This window comes from Micropterus salmoides, unplaced genomic scaffold, assembly GCF_014851395.1.
Source record: "Micropterus salmoides isolate LMB-PRFRI ecotype aquatic unplaced genomic scaffold, ASM1485139v1 Ms_hic_scaffold_13, whole genome shotgun sequence".
In the NCBI taxonomy this organism is placed as follows: Eukaryota; Metazoa; Chordata; class Actinopteri; order Centrarchiformes; family Centrarchidae; genus Micropterus; species Micropterus salmoides.
In genome coordinates, this window is record NW_024040374.1 from 9,915,198 (window position 1) to 9,934,632 (window position 19,435).

Below are 19,435 nucleotides of genomic sequence, written 5' to 3' on the forward strand. Positions count from 1 at the left end.
AAATAATAATAATAATAATCCTTATTTGTAGAGCACTTTTCAAAAACAAGTTACAAAGTGCTTTAACAAGTTTAATAGACAATAATACCCAAGAGACAATAATACAAAAAACAATACAAGATAAAAGCATGAAAACACTGAAAAGACTAAAATACAGATAAATATAAAATTAGTAAAATAAAATAAAATAAAAGGGATAATATACCAGTATTAAGAGTAAAAGTACTCAATGCAGATGAAAATGTTATACTATTATCGTAGGATTATTACTTATGTATTAATGTAATGTAATTGGTTGAGGTGGAGTATTTATTTATTTATTTTTTTCAATTTTGTATGGGACTGCAACTAATGGAACCATTATGGATGAATCTGATGATTATTTTCTCAATGAATCAATTGAACGATCGTTTGGTTTGTAAAAATTCTGAGCAAATTTTTATACAAAAATCTTGATTTGTAAAGGAAATAGTAACTATAGCTTTCAAATAATTGTAGTGGAGTAAAAAATACAATATTTCTATCTGACCTGTAGTGATTTGGAAGTAGAAAGTGGCATGAAATTAAATACTCAAGTAAAGAACCTGTTTAGTACCTCAAACTTATATTTAAGTAAATGTACTTAGTTACATTCTATACCTAGTATGAAATGACAATTAGTTTGGACCATTGCACAAACTTAAGTGGTAGTTTCCAATCTCTCTATTCGCTGCACAGACAGTGCTATACCTCCACTGAAGGTATAAAGCTATGGAAGTGGCTGCCCCATATCCTTTTAATGTACGGATATGTTTTTAATCACTACATTTTTTGATACCTTTATTTACTACAAATGATACGAATGTCTCTGCACATGTAAATACTGTTTCATCTCGTGTCGTGCACGGACCTGGCACGTTGCACATATTTGTTGTTGATTGTTGATCTTTGTTGTTGTATATTTTTATGTTGTCAGTTTATATATTTGTATGTACACTATTCTATATAATATACAATATTCTCTTCCGTTGCGTTACTTCTACACGGCACAGACCCAGAATAATGCACACGTATATATCTGCAATGTTTTCTTCTATTCCATATATATATATTTCTACATTTATTTATGTCGACTGTATGTTTGTCTACGTGTAGCACCTTATCACCACAGCAAATTCCTCGTATGTGTAAAACAACTGATTCTGATTCTGATATTAATGACTTTGTAGATTCAGATTAATAATACAAACGGACAAATAAATTATGATGTATTATTATGGCTATTTATTGTGGAAAACGAAAAGGCAGAAGATTTTTTTACTCTAATTTAACTCTATTACCCATAATGCCAGGACACTTCCGGATTTGATCATTTCCGGTAAGGAAGTCGTCCGACCAAAACAAATGTTAGCTCGTTGTTGAAATATTTTGCAACTTTCAATGAGTTCCAACTTATTTGAATCCTAGAAGTTTCGCAATACTTATCACGTAAGTATACTTACACATTTTAACATAATACATGTCATACGTCTCGAGTCGTCGTCTGCTTTGCTCTAATTTCTCTTGAAGCTAATACAGCTCACACTACTGCGCTGTCATGAAGCATCTCCTTGCTCTACCAGCCTGTTAGCTACATGGACTCATTCTGGTATAATAATAATTATAATAATAATAATTGATGCATTTCTAATTAAACCATCCATTCCGTAAAGCTGAAACACCTCTGTTTTTTTTTTCCAGCTACACACTGTACTTTGCTTTCATAAGTACACAATCGCAACAGTGTAACGATACATGATGACCTGCGTGATTTTGAAAGTAGAAATACGATTATAAAGTTATAGACAGTGGTGTTGTGGGCAGGAGTAAGTCTGAGATTCATACAGCTTTCTTGTGCCGACATTTTAAAGTAACTCTTATTGACATTTGTTTAGGATTTATACAGCCGCAATTGTTTAGAGGCAGGTAGAAAGCAAACTGGGGGAATTTGACTTTTATTTACATTTAATTAATTTTTTTTTTTTACCTTTATTTTACAAGGACGTCCCTTTGAAATCAAAAACCTCGTTTACAATAGAGACCTGGCAAAGGTAGCAGCCATACAGAAACATAATAAAATGCAACACACACAACGTGACAAAATTCACAATAAACACATTAAAGAACAGTTATTCAAACACAATGGACTCTCATGAAAAACAACCACATGCCTCCTTCATCACATTCTTTGTGACACCCTTAAATTCATCAATTGATATACATGTCTCTTATTTTAGATCTTTCTGCAAATTATTCCATGCCCCAGGTGCATAGTATGAAAATGCAGTTTTCCCAACATGTGTCAAAACCCAGGGTACATTAAAAAGCAACCACTTGGAGGAACTTAGCTGGTAACTACCAGAGTTGAGACAGAGAAGAGTACAAACGTAAGCTGAAAGTTTACCTGGCATCACTTTATATTATATTTAAATGTCAGTGGATGCCAACCACAGGTAAATGTAAAGGACATTTTGGGTTAAACTGTGTTAACAGCTTATATTCATGACTAAACTAACTTGCCAAACTGATCATCTCCACTTCCTTAGCAACCCGTGTATTCATGGAAATGCCAGAACCGGGCCCAGCAGATGGAGAGGAGCGTCTGGTGGAGCTGCGACCTCGTACACGCTCCAACCCTGAAGGGGCCGAGGACCGTCGCAGCAGCACGGGCAGCCTTGGAGGAAACAGTAACCCTAACATACCTCAGCCCGCTGTAGGAAGTCGTGTTGAGGGGGAGGGCGAGGCTTCAGCCAGCGACAGTCCTCCGAGTTCCACCACTACAACCGTCTTAGCAGCTGCAGCTCAGACTGGAACTCCTGCAGCAGCCGCAGCAGTGGCTGCAGCCAGTGCCACAGTGCCACTATCCACTGCAGCAAAAGAGAGGCCAAAAACCACACAGCAGCAACCCACATTAACAGCCTCCATCCCACCACCAGCAGAGTACCAGCTCAGAGTTCCCAGAGTCAACTGTCCAGAGAAAGTGGTAGGTCCACATTACAGTTGAAAACTACTACTACTACTACTACTACATGAAAACTAAGACTTGTTTTACCAAAAGGCTTATACTATCTGGTATTGTCTTCCTCATGGCAGATCATCTGCTTGGACCTGTCTGAAGAGATGTCTTTGCCAAAGTTGGAGTCTTTTAATGGGTAAACTACAATATTTTAATTAACCTTTATCAGAATCAGAAAGTGGTTTATTGCCAAATAGTAGTTTACACATACAAGGAATTTGCTAGACATTGACATAAATAAATGTAAAAATACATAAATATGGAATAAACATATGCTTTTATATGAAGTTATAAAGGAATCATAGAACAATGTGTAAAAGAAAACCAACTGTGGCAGTTATTTACATGTGTATTACTCTGGATTTGTGTTGTGCAAACATTATAACATTATTTCTCAATGCTAGTGTTTCATTTGTCATCACTGCCTAATTTGACTGTTTTTCTATTTAGGACTAAAACAAATGCCCTGAACATTTGCCAGAAGATGATTGAAATGTTTGTCAGAACTAAACACAAAATTGACAAACGGCATGAGTTTGCCCTGGTAGTAGTCAATGATGACGCTCTGTGGGTGAGTACAGTTTTAATTTGCTCCAAATGTTACATATCTAGTGTCTATGCAATTTATCTATGCGACATGTATACCATTGTTTTAGTACATTGTCTTCTTTTTCCTCATGTGTATATTTGTATGTGCCTCAGTTGTCAGGCTTCACCTCTGACCCCAGAGAGCTGTGTAGCTGTCTGTATGACCTTGAGACCAATGTGTGCGAGTCCTTCAGTATCCTTTCATTTAAAACTAACCCTGAAACAATGAAGATAAATTTCCTACTATGAAGCAATATATTCACCTTAATTGTTCTCTGTAGACCTGGAAGATCTTCTTAATGTCATGTAAGTACTGTCTGACTATAAACCTTTATGGTTTCTTAAAATACATAAATCTTTAAGTGGAAGTGTTTACTGAAAGTCTTCTCTGTTGTATTTTAGTCGTCAGAAGATCGAGCTGCCGCTGATGGAGAATGTCCAGACCGTCCCTCCTCCATATGTGGTGCGGACTGTGCTCATCTACAGCCGTCATGCGGGACAGCTTCAGTTCAACCCCTCTGAGGCTGTTAGTGTATGTATGAGAACTGCAGTGATAGCCCTCTTCCAGTCTTATTAATATGAATTTAATTTTCCTCTTGATTTTTTTTTCTCTCTTAGTAAGTTATTGGCTGCTTTGATTACTGCACTAACTTCACTAAAGCGCAAATCTTACTTGTTGTTGTGTCCCGGTACAGAAAATGCTGCAGTCTCCATATTTTTTCTTTGATGTGGTCTACCTACACAACGGGGTGGAGGAACAGGGGGATGAGACCAGCTGGAGGGTGAGTGAATAAACTGACAAAGGGACACGGATCAGTTTTGATTGTGTTCCAGGATGTATGCTGTAGTGTGGCTTACATTTGTTTGGTGTGGTGTATTTCAGTACTTCAGTACTAACTAGTGTCCCAGTAGAAATTCATTTTCTGTTTTTCTTTCATTTCCTCTGATCCATAGAGAAATGCTGAGCTGTATTATCATATAATATTATGTTGTGAACACAGCGTGAGTGGGCGCAGCCTCACCTGTGACTGGCTCAGAGGCAAGTCTGTTTCATTGCAGCTACATAGATAATGTAGCCAGGGCTGCACTTTGGTTGTTATGATTATGGCTGTGACACAGTAGTTAAGTATGGGTGTAACACTGACTACATGCACTGCTGCCACTCGCTCCTGCCTGGTTTGCCTGCATGTGCCATTAGACCTCTGCAGCTCATCCAAAATGCAACAGACCGACTGGTCTTTAACCTACCCAAGTTCTACCACACTACAACGCACTATGCGATTCTGATGCGTTAGCCTACTCACCTGTCCAGCAGAAACAGCACAACCCCAGCATCGGTTTTCATTCCTTTCAAATCTCGTAGATTTTTCCAGCATTGAAACCCCTCACAGATGTTAACACAGGTCTTCCCCTCGCCTGGTCATATAACTTGTCTCACAATTCCTCAGACCTTTCCCTCTTTGGGTGTTTCTCAGCCATCTTGACAGCTAAAGCTCCGTAATGAGTCCAGCATGTTTGAATGTACCGCTGTTTGTTTACATTCTCTCTCCCACTGCTTCGAGCGCGCCACCGCCACCTGCTGCTCGCTCCGAGCAGCTTTGTTTGTGCTGAATTTACAGACCCAGGGGCTGTGTAGGAAAACCGGATTCTTTTTCAGAGCACACGAAAAACAGAGAGCTACCAACCCATGAGGAAATATTCGCCGAATTTAACAAAAAGTGTATTGCATAAGAATTGCAAATTACCCCTTTAAGTTGTACTTATGATGGTTCTAGCAATTAGATTGTATACCTGCTTGAATGCACTTATTGTAAGTCGCTATGGATAAAACAGTCAACAAAATAAATTTAATGTAATGTACATGTAGTGAACTGACATGGTTGTGCTGGCTGAACATGTATTGAAGCTAGTGTATTTCTTAACTCCTGTGGCGTACGGGTAACACGTCTGTTATATCTGATATAAGCATCTCGGGTTCAAGTCCTGTATGGCTTAACTGCTTTCTTGATTGATGTTAAGAGGAGCAGTAAGAGTAGCCACAATACAGCAGCAGCAATAGCCATATTCATGGCATCATAGATTCAGCCACAAATGCAGCTGTTGTTCGAGCAATAACCAGGACCACAACCATAGTTTTGAACTGCACAGCCAGGAAGAGCAGCTGCAGCTGTGGCTCACAGCATGTAGCTGTATACTGTTGGAGCTTGGCCTTTCAAAAGGAGTAATGAGCAATAAATGCATAATGTAAAGTGTCACATCATGTGTTCTTTCTGTAGTATCTGCAGAGTGTTTCCCTGAACTGGCAGTGTGCTATAACTGGACTAGATCAACATATTAACTGTTCCTGTGGATCCGGGGGAATTGCAAAAATATTGCAAGGAAACACAAAATGTTGGAAGTAGTTCCCCACCAAGACCCTGCAGTGGCTCCGTACTTTCCTATATTTGCCGTGAATTAAATTAAAGAGGTCATATAATACTTTTTGGCTTTTTCCGTCTCCTTAATTGAGTTATATCTTTTACAACTTTTTTGTGCATGTAATAGGTTTGCAAAGTGAAAAGGCCCAAAGTCCACCCTAAAGGGAGTTCCAATCTCCCACAGAAAACGCTGCTCTGACAACACGCAACATGCGCGTCATAATGTTCGCCAAGCGGCTAGTCCGACACACACTCAAAAACACTGGTGGAAAAACACACTGAGCTGCAGCACACAGTGACAAGACGTCCACCTGCTGCCTCTCCTCTCCCTTCCAAACACTAGCTACCCTCCTGGCAGTCAATGGACATAAAGTTGTTACTGTGATGTAGAGACAGAGCTCAGTTAAAACATTATGGATGAAAGATACATTTGTTACAGATTAATAACTCACCACTCTGAAAATCTTGCTCCTGTCCGTGTTGCTAAGCTGGTATGGGGAACATATACAGCTGAACCGAAGCCATGTTTACTGGCTTCTCACGCCCTGCCCTACTCTGCTTCTAATTGGCTAGTAGTCCTTAACTAGGAACTGCACATGTGCAGCTCCCAACAAAGATCTTGTGGAGGTAAGATGTATCACTCCATAGCTAAAACGAAGCCTTCAACACAGGGTGAAAAGAGGAGCTGCAGCAATGCAGTGCAGTATGACAAAACTTAAACTATGTAAACCTGTTCTGGTACAACCCCTAAATAAGATTTTGAACCTGAAAATGAGTATAATATGACCTCTTTAAATACTTCTGTCAATCTTAATAAGCCAGAAGAGTGTGGAATTATCTTGATGAAAACCTACCTTAATATAACCGCTTTTCTCATAATGCTATAATCTCGATATTTCGGTCAGAATTAAAATCAACTTTTATTGCCAGGTATGTGTACACATAGGTGGAATTTGACTCTGGATTGTACATTGCTCATGATGCTTATTCGTTATGATGGTATGTTTTCAGGAGAACTACACCTCTTTCTGCAACCTGGACACAAAGGGCATGTGCTATCGCTTTGAGGTTTCCCTGAGTGGACCCGCCATCGAACTGCACAACTGCATGGCCAAACTTCTGGCTCACCCTTTACAAAGACCTTTCCAGAGCCATGCGTCATACAGCCTGCTGGAGGGGGAAGACCCCCAGGACATTGAGGCAACGGTCTAAAATGGCAGGCACTTATAAAGCCCTGTTTCTCTGTGAAGTTCACACACTGTAGTAAGAAAAGAGCAGGGCACAAGTACATCTTATTACTGAGGGGTTTTTTTCAATTAACAACTGTAGAGCAATAATTTAAGAATATTTTGGAAAACCAAGCATACTTCTAAAGGAAGACGAGGGTCTTCACCAGATTGCTATTAACTCAGTCATTGTGTTTCCATAAAACATTGGACAAGTCATTGATTGTTCTAAGTTGGGGAAGTAATAAAATTATCTGGTTGTTAGCTCTAAAACTGCTGGAGGTCTACTGAGAATGAGATGATGAAGTGGAGGTCAGAGAGTCCAGGAGCAGGGCACTAGTTGAAGGAGAAGATAAAGAAAGAATAAAAAAGGAATATGTCGTGGTTAAAGCATTGTCTATTGGCTATGTTAAATTAACTCCCTTAACTTTTGTTTTTTCTTCAAAATCTTACACCACACTTACCCGGGGCAACTTTTTGAGCAATGTTGCTGGGCAAGTCTGACTATGTTTTGAACGGATGGAGTGAGCGGGGATGGAGGGGGTGTGATTACAGTAATAATTTTTACTCATTACCATTGACGCCAACATGGCACAACAACATTGCTCTAAAACTAGCTCCGTATATCATCAGCTTAAGTCTTAAAGGATGAAATCAGTGCATACCTGTGACAGTTTTCTGTAACTGGCCTTTTGAGTGATGAACTGTAATATAATTTACTGTATCATGGAGAGGTCACAACTTATGTAACTTTGGCTTTCCTTTTAGTTGGTAATTTCCACCATTTGTTGCCTGTTTTAATGTATATGTTCTATTTTTTTTTCAATGGTTTGTACAGAAATGTAGATGTGGCTCCTCTTTTGACAATGATCTCCAAGACATTGATGGATTCATTGTACAAAAGGGCCCTCGTACTGCCAGTCTAACTGCACTTGAAACACATTGTACAGTTCTTTTTATTTTGTTTTTTTTGAAGGCGTTTCTGGATATTAAAAAAAAGGCACATTTAATCATATTTTGTTTTTTCTACCTTTTGGTCAGGAGATGGCAGCAAATTCTCTCTAGAGGTAACTGAATTAAAAGGCCTTGACAAAAAGGTTCTCTGGTCCATGATGGTAGAGAATAGGCCAGTGTTTTTCTACATCCTATTGCAAAAGTGTCTGTTTAGTTTTTCTGCTTAAAGGTCCAGACATATTCGCTGTCAAGCTTCATAATTCGCGTCACTCAATTCTGAATCTATGCCTATATGACAGCCTGAGTAAGCAGTTCTTGCAGCTTCCACTGAAACCGTATCTGTTATCTGCTTTTGGTCTGAAGATTACTTCAGTAGTAAAGATATGTCTTTCTTTCACACTAAAGATGTCTGGTCTGTTATCTTTAGAGGTGTTTTTATCTCCGTTTTCAACCGTTTGGTTTCCTGTTTTTGTTCAGGAGTTGATCCAATGTCTGCCCTGACTCCTGATGGTGAGTAATTTTCTGTCACTCTTCATAAATTTTTTCCGGTGAGGACAGGTTGTCAGGGAGACAATGGGGAGCAGGAAAACTCGGGATCAGAGGACCTTTCCCCTTTCACACACCCTTCACTAGAAGAGCCGGCAGTTCTTCACGTCATCACCCCAGATAACGGCACAGGGGGATCCAGTGTGTCTGTACTGCAGGGAGAGTTTGTTATTCCCCCATCCCTGAAGAATGACAGGTCCCTATTGTTTTCATTCTTTCACTCCTCTGCTGCCATGACTCCCTTCCGTGCTTGCATGGAACAGGATGTGATGGAATTTTTTTTGTTTTCTGATTTTACTCCTTACATGGTTTACATTGTTCATCCATCACCAGGGGAATATGACCAGGAACCCTGTGACAATCTGTAGTAGCTATATTTAAAAATGGCAATGATGGGTGATCACGTACAGACTGTGGAAGGGAAATATATTTACTCACACTACACTTAAGTACAGTTTTGAAATACTAGAACTAGGTGATTTAAATTTTATGCTACTTTTTACTCATGCTCTACTACATTTTACATTTAAAACACATGATTATCCACAAAGTATCATACTTATTTAAATCTATTATAATGCAAGTTTGAAAACTAGATTTTGACAAAGAGCCACTCCACAAGCCCCATATTAACTTCATATAAAGCTTTGAATACATTGTTTGCAAAGAATGAGGACGGTAGATTTTGTCCCCTGTCACAGTGGAAGTGGATTAAGCAGGGATCTGGCCAGTAGGAACAGGATGAATGGTTACAGCAAGCAAAACATGTTTCAGAAGACTTACCTGACTATTGTCTAAAGACAAACTTAAAAAAATGTGAACCCATTCTTTAATTATGAGGTGATCTTTGCAAACAACAGAAGTAGAGAAGCTATTACTGCAGCAAGAAAATTCAAAAAGCCTAGAACATGATCTATAGTAACATGAGACGGATCCGTTTTTTGGCATCAATCATAGTATTGAAACTCAAAGCAAGACTAGTATCAGTAAAATTGGTCCTTTTGGGGAACGATCCACCCACCCTTAGTGCACCTACACTGAGTCTGGAGTAAAGCAGGAGTATTAGATAAACTTTTAAAAGAAAAAATATTTGCATATTCAAAAAGCCTGGAGTTGACACAAATTATTATTCCAAGAGGAGTATATTTATGTGTATTAAAACCTTATTTAATATTCCTGTCCCAGCAATTTCCTTTTGTTTATACTACTAGGAAAATTTATGATCACTTGGGCAGTGGTGCAGCTGGAGGCTGTAACTGTGACAGAGGTCGATGAGGGAGGAGGGGAAGGGAGGCGTGGCCTGGGCCAGGATGGACTGGAAGTGTGACTCCAGCAGCATTTATAAACATTGCCCCTTTACACACCTAAGGGTCATTGTTTACATCCATCCATTGATGCCATTTCACCCTGTATGTTTCTGCACCTTGGCAGTGTGGCAGAGCTGTAGGAGACAAAAGAAGAGCAATAAACAGCTCACTACTGGGTTTTCTTCCATAACTGTGTGACAGTGCTCACCTTGAAGTCTTAGCACCTTTTCTGCAGAGAAGATCACCTTGTGGATTTTGGCAAAAACAATTCCTGTTTAGATCTCCCAACACCAGCTGCCACCATTTCACCTCCAACAGCCATGTACAGCTCCAGCTACTCCCGGGCCAAGTTTGGCCTGGAGGCAAGGGAGCCCCTGCACAAGCCCAAAGGGAAGAGCTGCGGCTACTACATGAGGATTGTCTTCTTCTTTTCCTCTCTGATCCAGTCTCTGATCATCGTCAGCCTGGTGCTCTTCCTCATCTACGGACAGCCAGAGAAGTCTGCAGAGGAAAAGAGGGTCAAGGTCAGTAATTTCTTCTACAATAACTCATTAGTTTATTTTGTCAGGTATTAAAGGCCCTCTTCCAGACATGTTTTAAGACATAAAAATATTCGTCTTTGAATAATAATTTGTGTCTGATGTAGTTTATCCACAAACAAACATTAAAATCACAGACACATTTTTAGTGGAAGGGGACTTCAGAAATTAAATGGGCTTATTTCTGCAGCAGCTTTCAATCAAACTCTTGTGTGTTTGTGCAGGCTGTTATAACTAATACTTTTTATTGGCATACTACTATTATCTTTTCATTTCACAGCATTATATTAACATGTTCATTGCTGTAAAATATAGTGAAGATGATGCCAAGTGATCTGATTGTTATTCCGAAGGAGCTGGAGCTGAACTTCAACAGGCTGAGTGAGATCAACATCCAGCTGAGAAAGGACAAAGGCGAGCTGGGAGCTCAGCTGGCAGCCCGCACAGCTGAGAAAGGTGTTCTGGAGAAACAGTTGGTAAAGCTGAAGACTGATGCCAACAACACAGAACATGGGCTAAATGTCAAGTTAGTAAGTAGATGACTTGTTTTATATTTTGCTAAGATGTAATGAGAAGCAGGTAATTTTGTGCAGCTGTTTTTAACTCCTCTTTGAAATATTATCTTTACAACAAGAACATACCAAGGTTAAAAGTAAGGTTTTTACAATGTGCAAATTATACAGTATGATTGTTTCCTCATTCACTAGAAATTCAAAGAATCTTTCACAGAAACTCACTAGAAATACCACTCTGTAAAAATACTTGATTACAAGTAAAAGTCCTGTCTTCAAAATGTTACTTAAGTGAAACCATGTGTAATGAGGTAAATGTACTTCAAGTACTTGATGCAAAAAATGCCCCCTGTGACTGTTATATATTATATCATTACATTACACATTTCAATTTTTTAAATTTAATTTTAAGGCTACCTGTATAAGTAGCATGATGGTGCGGCGTCCGCCTCCGTTCCAGCCCCCTGTTACGGTCAACAGCAACAGTATGTACTCCAATACCATACTTTTTGGGAAAACTTTAATGGTCTAATACTGTTTAGATAATGTGAAAAATTACTCTGTTATTAAACATTCCCTGCATCAGAAACAGAATTGACTGTAAAATAATAATATATAGTATGCAAGGAAAGCCAACAGTTTCAGACACAGTTAAGTAAAAATAATATTGTTGTAAGTAATGGCTTTATTAATGGTTAATAAACATTAAGAACATAAGAAGTGAGAATAAGAAACCAGAATATTAAACAAAACAAACAGAAACTGTTAAAGTTTTGCTGTGATTAAGTTGGTTTTCACTGAACCCTCCAGGTGAAATAAAGACTCTGCAGACCCTCAACGAGCAGCAAAAAGCTAGAATAAATTTAATTGAGGCAAACTTCACTCAGATGGTTCACTATCTGAGTCAGGAGAGAGACAACGCTCTCAAAGACCGAGACACACACCACCAAGATGCCATCACCCTGCGCCGGGACAATACCATGCTAAAGGAGCAGCTGACCACCTACACCAGGTACGGCCTGTTAGTCTGTCTGCTCCGTGTGTACAACTGAAAATATTAAGATTAAACACATATTTTTGTTTGATTTATTTAGGAAGTGCAAAGAGGACTTTGCTCATTCTTTGGACGGGATCCAAACGGTGACCAGGGATTTTCTGAACAAGATCAACAACCTGTTTCCCCACCAGATGACCTTTCACCTCACCTGTGACAGCCAGAAGGAGCAAATGGAGAAGATAAGAAACAGCTGCACGAACTTGTCCAGAGACGTGGAGCATAAGTTCCAGCTATATTTAGACAAAGTGGGCAACAAGGTGTGTGCAACATATTTTGTGATTCTAGGAGGTGTGTGATTCTCTGACTTGATGGTAGTATTTTAAATGACAGATGGATAGTCTCTAGTCCAGGGCTTCTCTCTAACGCCACACAATGTGTGCTGGAATACACAGTTTTGAGATGCGTTTGGCAATTAATTAATAGGAACTAGAATAAACTCAAATATAGACCAATATGTAGCGGTGGAAGAAGTACTCAGATTCTCCATAGGTAAAAATCCTGCATTACATTTATTAGGTAAAAGTACAGAATTATTATTAGCAAAATGCACATAAAGTATTAAAAGTACTCATCCTACAGAAAAATGTCAATCTAGGGGTCTGGTCCTTCAAAGTGATCACAAGATAAATCTGGTAGGAGAGACAAAAAGTTCTGCTATACAATGTTCAGACTTTGTCTAATCCTTTTTTATTAAATTTGATACTTTTACCTCTTCAGGCCTTGAAAAGTAATTTATATGAAACCATCTGATCAGTTTAGAGATTCTTTTGTGGAACTGATAACAACTGCCTAACATCTGCCTCATTCATGATAAATCTAGCTAAAGAGACAGACATCCTCTGAGGCAAACTCAGGGTCAAAGCAGAGTTGAAGCGTATGGCTCTGCTGATACAGCAGCACTGTGCAGGACAATAAAAACATGCCCTCAGCAAGTCTCTACGCTATAAAGCAATATTTCTTATAGATACAACAATCACTGCGATGTCAAAAATAATCTTTTTGCTTTGCTGCTGGAATGTGTCTTCACTGTGGATGTTCACATTTTTTCTTACCTTCTTTATCAGTTATTTTTATGCAGGCACAATTTCAACTTTTCCATAAACAAATTAATCATTTCTTTGTTTGGATCTGGAAACACATCAGGTGCAATCGAATAAGACCCCTTCAACCACAGGCCATTTATCTGAGAGACTCTTTCTACCTTTTTCTGTCATCACACACAAGTCATGCATTAATATATCACACTTCTTAAAAAAAATGTTTTCTTCTTCCAGGTAGCCGAGATCCAAGACCTGTCTAGTCGTCTGGAGGTGCAGAACTCCCATTTGACCTCTGATTTGCAGCAGTGTGAGCGCAATCACAGCGAGGCAGCCCGTGAGGCCGCCAACCAGCTACAGCTCAAGCAAAAGGCTCATGATGACCAGGTAGATGATATTTGTGCATAGATGTATGTGTGTAGGTGGGAACCAAGGGAGTGGTCCATGGAACCAGCTGATTCAATCAGTATCTGGTTATAAAAGTAAATTTGTGATCTCCTCCTGTTTTATCTGTTACCACAAACCTGAATCATACAGTTGCATAAGAGATGTAAAATGAATGTTTTTTGTACATTGTTTTCCATTTGAAATAACACATGCATATTGGGTTCAGGTGGAGAAATTACTGATTGAGCAGAACCGGCTAAGAGATCAGAAGAAGCTGCAGGAAGACAGTTTGGCACTGAAAGAGAGAGAGCTACAGACCCTCCAACAAAGGCTCTCTGCTCAGTCCAATATTAAGGTAAATAAATAAATAAGACCAGACATTTGCTCTGTATGGGAGTCAGGACAGATATTGATTTTTGTGTACATGTTATGCATCTAGGCTGAGGTCAGTCAGGGGATTCAAACAGGCAACAAACTAGCATGTAATCCCTATTGTTTAACCTTCAGGTCATTGCTGCTCTCAAAAGACCATCTGGCTAAATGTCTTGGATTTGGCTTTCTCATTGTATGCACAAGAGTGCCATCCATCCCTGTGTTTTTAAATAAGATTGGCTCCCCTTATCATATGGACTGCAGTGCAGAGGCAAGTGGACTCAGCAGAAAAGAGGAATCTGAGGGCAGCTGCGGCAGGAAGGATGGACAAGCAAGATAACAAAGGAAAACCATTATTATGGAGTCATGTTCGCTACCTTAGTTTTGCATTTTAGCATGCTAACATTTACATAGCACCAAACACAAAGTTCAGCTGAGGCTGATGGGAATGTCATCAGTTTTTCATGTATTTATTTTTTACATTTTTGACCTGTTGATAGCTCTACACAAAAGTGAACCAAATTTCATGACAAAGCATCCGGTAGTTGAGATATTTCAGTCTGGACTGACCGCCGTTGCCCTCGCTAGAGCTACTGTGCTAGCATGGCTACAAAGAGCACAAAAGACAAACTTTAGCTCACTTCCTCAATGCTTGCACTTCATACTGTCTATATGTCCCTCATTCAATGGATCCTCTTTGTCTCTTCTCCAAAAATTTATTCTGTAAACTATATCAACGTTAATTTTTTTGATATTTAATTCTAATAATCAATGTTTTGTCTTCCAGGTGAGATGAAACGAACCTGAAGAATCATTACTGAAGGCATCAGTAGTGTGCCACAGTCATTAACATTTTGCCTTTAAAGAATTTTCTGAGGACATGTATATATTCTTGATACAACACACTTCAACACAACTTGTAAATACTCTCTGCGTCTATATTAAGGAAACATTTACTGTTGTTGATCTGTGCATGCTTTGTTTAGCTCTACTTGGAATAGAAGATTCATGTGTCTTACTTGTTTTTGAGTTTAAACATTTTCTGTGAAAAGCCTAGGTTAAATGTAAAATTTCTATGACACTTGTGTAAATATTTCCTATTTTGTGTCACTTACTGTTGTTTGTGTAGTTAGGAAAACCAACACTGGGCAATGTTTTCCTTAACATGCAATTGAAATTGTTCAAAAAAAACAGAATCACTCCTTTACTGTATTGTCCTTAGCCTGTTTTGTCTCTCTAGTATTAAAAATACAACAAAGACCTAGACAGGACTTTAGGCAGCAGCTTCTCACATGTGTGCTATAAACATTAGTCTCAAAATAGCTACATTTACATTTCCTACTGATTCACAGATGTTTGAATTTCTACTGCAGCCCGGATGTCAATTCATTCAATGACCATGTCATAAACACATCATCACATTTGCAGTCATTAGCAGTCGTAAATATTATATGTAAAAAATGAGAAGAAAGATGTACATGAGTTACACTGAAAGTAGTAGTTTTTATGGATAAATCATCAAATAAAAGTTGAGACTATAAATATATTATTTGCCATTGTACAGTGCATTTTTCAAGGACAGTACAGAAGCTGCTTTATGAACTGTTCTAAAGATTTACTACTTCCTTTTCCAGCACAAGGTGATGAGCACATACAGAACTGTCACTGGAAACAGCCAGTGTTTTCTTTGACCTTTTTTATTATTATTATGGATTCAGTTTGGTACAGAATTGAAGAGAAGAGAGTGTATAACTTTATACTGTGTACTGTATAAAGCAGTAGAAGAACATTTACAAATACATAGTAAGTCTAGTTATATTTAATTTAGAGTCTGAGGGTAAAGTAGATATTGGGGTTTAGAATATGCATTTTCATTTTTTCTTTATAGAACATATTTCCATTTATAGATTTACATATTTTACTTTTACCCAAAAGTCAAACCAAATGCCTTTCTTGTACCCATTTCTACTGCTTCTCTCTTTTTAGTTGCTCTGTGTCAATACATAAGGTTGTTTTCTTTCTTTCTTTTATTCACGTACTACTGTGTTGTGACCCTGCATTTCACTATGTTCTAATTTGAATGTTTAATATCTTACAATGTCACAAAAATGTCATCCCTCTGGATTTTGTGGATACATCAGAGGTATTGGTATTTTTAAAGTCTTGGTGAATCATAACAAAAAACAACAGATAACAGTTCATAAATTTCCAGCATTTAAAGACAAGTTTTCATGAAGAGTGCAGCACTTCATTTGCAACAGTTATATTTCAACAACTCTTCTTTATTGACATCAGAATGGTGTTTTTTTCTTACTCATATTACAACTTGTAATTTTTGAGAACTCCTGAGTTTGCTCATTTTTCTATTTGAAAAATTACACTGTCATTTAGACTGAACATATATTTGATATTCCTATGTTGCATAAGAAAACCTACAAAGATAAACTCCCAGGCTCATTGGACAGGTGAGTGAGTATGCCTCCTTTCCTCAGGAAATCCTTTGTTTAACATGAAGTGTCTTCGATCCTAGATATTGACTTGAACACACACTCACACACACCCTGACTTTAAATCAAAGGGATACAGGGTGGAACTGACCGTACTGGACCTGGTTACGTCAACCTCGCATTTCAGGACAGCCATTAATCAAAAGCACAGGAAACTGACAGGCAGCTTAAAGTTATGCTCTTTAGTAAGCTGTGAACCAAATCATGACACAAAAGTTATTTTGTAAATATAAATACATCAATCTGAGTTCTAAAATTAAGTATGGAACCAGTGATAAGCGTTAATTTGTTCCCCATATCTTTAAAGTCTTATCCATTTAATGTATTCATTTAAAAGGTAGAAATTGAGGATTATAATGATCAAACCATCAATATTGTATGAATCTGAAAACATTTCTGTTTGCCACTGCTTATTATGAAGTTACATTTTGTTCTATTTATTCACATCTCTCACTGCGCTGTAATTTTTTTACTCTTGATTATTCAGCGTGAATCCATTTTTTCTTATTTTCACCATGCTAGCGGCAGTGTCTGTTCACCACTTTGGTCCAGACTGAAATATCTCAACAACTATTAAATGGATTTCCATGACATCTTGTGCAGATATTCATCTTCTCCAGAAGATGAAACCTACTGGCTTTAATGATCATCTGGTCTTTCCGCTGGTGGCACTATGAGGTTGATATTTGTGGATTGGAGTGAAAGCTTTCAACAGCTATTGACTCCTAATGACTCTGATGATTACCTGATTTCTCCTCTAACCAGCAGGTCAAACTTTTCACTTATCAAGTAAAAAATCTGAACTGTGAAGAACAGGGCATGTTGAATGTGTTTGAATGCTTAATGTTCGAGAATTTTTGGCTCCTCTTTTTAAATTAAAAACAGAATTCTACAGCTATGCTAGTGACTCTGTGAGGCTGTAACATGCTAATATGCTCACAATGACAACAATAACATGCTGATGTTTAGCAGGTTGAGCATCAGAATCGGGAAGAAAGGGGATTTAAGTGACTTTGAACGTGGCATGGTTGTTGGTGGCAGACGGGCTGATCTGAGTATTTCAGATAAAGGATTTTCATGCACAACCATCTCTACAGTTTACAGAGAATGGTCTGAAAAGAGAAAATATCCAGTGAGCAGCAGTTGTGGGAATTAAAGTGCCCTTGTTGATGTCAGCAGTCAGAGGAGAATGGGCAGACTGGTTAAAGATGACAGAAAGGCAACCGTAATTCAAATAACCACTTGTTACAACCAAGGTATGCAGAATATCATCTCTGAACTCACAACACGTCCAACCTTAAAGCAGATGGACTACAGCAGCAGAATACTACACCGGGTGACACTCCTGTCAGCTAAGAACAGGGAAATGAGGCTACAATTTATACACGATCACTAAAATTGTAAAATAGAAGAGTGGAAAAACTTTGGCTGGTCTGATGAGTCTCGATTTCAGCAGCAACATTCAGATTGTAGGGTCAGGCTTTAACATAACTGACTAAAAGACTTTAGGTATAAACAACATGAAAGCATGGATCCATCCTGGCTTGTATCAACGGTTCAGGCTGGTGGAGGTGTAATGGAGTGGGTGATATTTTCTTGGCACACTTTGGGCCCCTTAGTACCAGCTGTTTTCTTGAACATGACAATGAGTTCACTGTGCTCCAATGGCCTCCACAGTCACCAGATCTCAATCCAATAGAACACCTTGTTGAAAGTATGCCACGACGAATTAAGGCAGTTCTGAAAGCAAAAGGGGGTCCAACCCGGTACTAGCAAGGTCTACCTAATAAAGTGGCTAGTTTAGCGTGTTAGCATGTTGAAATTTGCTGAGCACAAAACATTTTTAAAAAAAAGTACAGCGGAGGCTGATTAGTTTTGTAGTATTGGACATTTTAAAATGTCAACTCTGGCAGTGGTGTTCAAACAAAAGATAAGGGATTGTCAACATTATTACAATTCCTTCTGCATATACATTTGTACAAAAATTTCATGGCAATCCATCCAATATTTGTTGATCTGAACATCATGGTGGGGCTAGAGGAAAAGTCAGGGGGTCACATATGTATATCCTCTGGAAACCATATAAGTGTGGTGCTAAACCATCTAGTAGATGTAGAGATATTTCACTGAATAAATTAAAGTTTGACCTGGAGGTGCAAGAGGAAATGTCAGAGGATCACCAGAGTAATTAGGATACATCCTCTGAGGACTCAAAATTTCATGGCAATCCATGTAATATTGTTGAGATATTTCAGTCTGGACCTAAGTGGTTTTTCTTAAAGTAAGGTATCAAGAAAGTATTGTGTGTTAAACATTATGCGCCAAAGGTTATTACACACAGGCACTACTTCAAAGATTAACCAGTCTGTTTATGGCATCTAATTTGTACGACAGCAAGTCCCACATTTATCTTGAACTCCCCCTGTGTTGTAATTAATCAGGGACAACATGAAAGAGGACAAAAAGGCTGACAGAGCAGTGTGGAAAGAGGAAAGGTCAGGTAGACGAGACGGAGTAGAGAGAGACAGTTTTGCTGGTGTACAGCAAGGCAAATGTCGTCAGAGACTGGGACAGAAGAAACCAACTGGGGAAGAAGGGTGAGGAGTTCAACAAGGAAACATAAATATTTGATCGAGGCCAGATTGACAGGGGAACAAAGGGCACAGAGACCATCGCCTCAAAAAGCGTCCCTTTCCCACAGAGGGGGGAACAGGGTCACAGATTTTCTTTATATATTGTATCACTATTATGTTATACTTTATGGTGGAAGCTGGACTAAAAATTTTATTTATAATGGAAAAAGTCAGAACCCATACAGTACATCTGTCGACAGCTACTGTGTAGCAAGAAATTAGACCTCACCAATTCAATCTGTGTAAGAACGGGTAATATTTTATGTAAGGGAAACCACTTTAAAGTGCTGTTATGAACACGTAAAGTGCATGATGTGGT

General features: G+C 38.6%; 2 protein-coding genes across 4 annotated transcripts; both read left to right on the top strand.

The window, feature by feature from the left end:
* Positions 1-1,355: 1,355 nt before the first annotated feature.
* babam1 (BRISC and BRCA1 A complex member 1) lies at positions 1,356-8,623 on the top strand. Of its 2 annotated transcripts, none has more exons than XM_038715427.1 (9): positions 1,356-1,467; positions 2,565-3,001; positions 3,112-3,170; positions 3,485-3,605; positions 3,737-3,815; positions 3,901-3,928; positions 4,025-4,154; positions 4,318-4,404; positions 7,051-8,623. In XM_038715427.1, the coding sequence occupies exons 2-9, from the start codon at positions 2,579-2,581 to the stop codon at positions 7,249-7,251; spliced, it is 1,128 nt and encodes a 375-aa protein (XP_038571355.1). In that variant the 5' UTR covers positions 1,356-1,467; positions 2,565-2,578; the 3' UTR covers positions 7,252-8,623. The 2 variants fall into 2 exon arrangements, with proteins under 2 accessions (XP_038571355.1, XP_038571356.1); XM_038715428.1 differs by having other exon boundaries at positions 3,904-3,928.
* A 1,505-nt stretch (positions 8,624-10,128) lies between these two features.
* Positions 10,129-16,315, top strand: plvapb (plasmalemma vesicle associated protein b). 2 transcript variants are annotated; one of them, XM_038715429.1, is made up of 8 exons: positions 10,129-10,596; positions 10,965-11,141; positions 11,536-11,608; positions 11,934-12,135; positions 12,218-12,437; positions 13,455-13,604; positions 13,831-13,959; positions 14,112-14,757. In XM_038715429.1, exons 1-8 carry the CDS (start codon positions 10,393-10,395, stop codon positions 14,142-14,144), a joined length of 1,188 nt encoding a protein of 395 aa, XP_038571357.1. In that variant the 5' UTR covers positions 10,129-10,392; the 3' UTR covers positions 14,145-14,757. The 2 variants fall into 2 exon arrangements, with proteins under 2 accessions (XP_038571357.1, XP_038571358.1); XM_038715430.1 differs by lacking the exon at positions 14,112-14,757 and adding an exon at positions 14,764-16,315 and having other exon boundaries at positions 10,130-10,596.
* The last annotated feature ends 3,120 nt before the right edge of the window (positions 16,316-19,435 follow it).

Bases quoted from the DNA above. Each gene is read 5' to 3' on its own strand.
- babam1 (XM_038715427.1), top strand. From the start codon at position 2,579: ATGGAAATGCCAGAACCGGGCCCAGCAGATGGAGAGGAGCGTCTGGTG. The intron at 3,002-3,111 runs GTAGGTCCACAT...TCCTCATGGCAG, and splicing joins TCAACTGTCCAGAGAAAGTG to ATCATCTGCTTGGACCTGTC. The intron at 4,405-7,050 runs GTGAGTGAATAA...GTATGTTTTCAG, and splicing joins GGGATGAGACCAGCTGGAGG to GAGAACTACACCTCTTTCTG.
- plvapb (XM_038715429.1), top strand. From the start codon at position 10,393: ATGTACAGCTCCAGCTACTCCCGGGCCAAGTTTGGCCTGGAGGCAAGG. The intron at 11,142-11,535 runs GTAAGTAGATGA...TTTAATTTTAAG, and splicing joins ATGGGCTAAATGTCAAGTTA to GCTACCTGTATAAGTAGCAT. The intron at 11,609-11,933 runs GTATGTACTCCA...TGAACCCTCCAG, and splicing joins TGTTACGGTCAACAGCAACA to GTGAAATAAAGACTCTGCAG.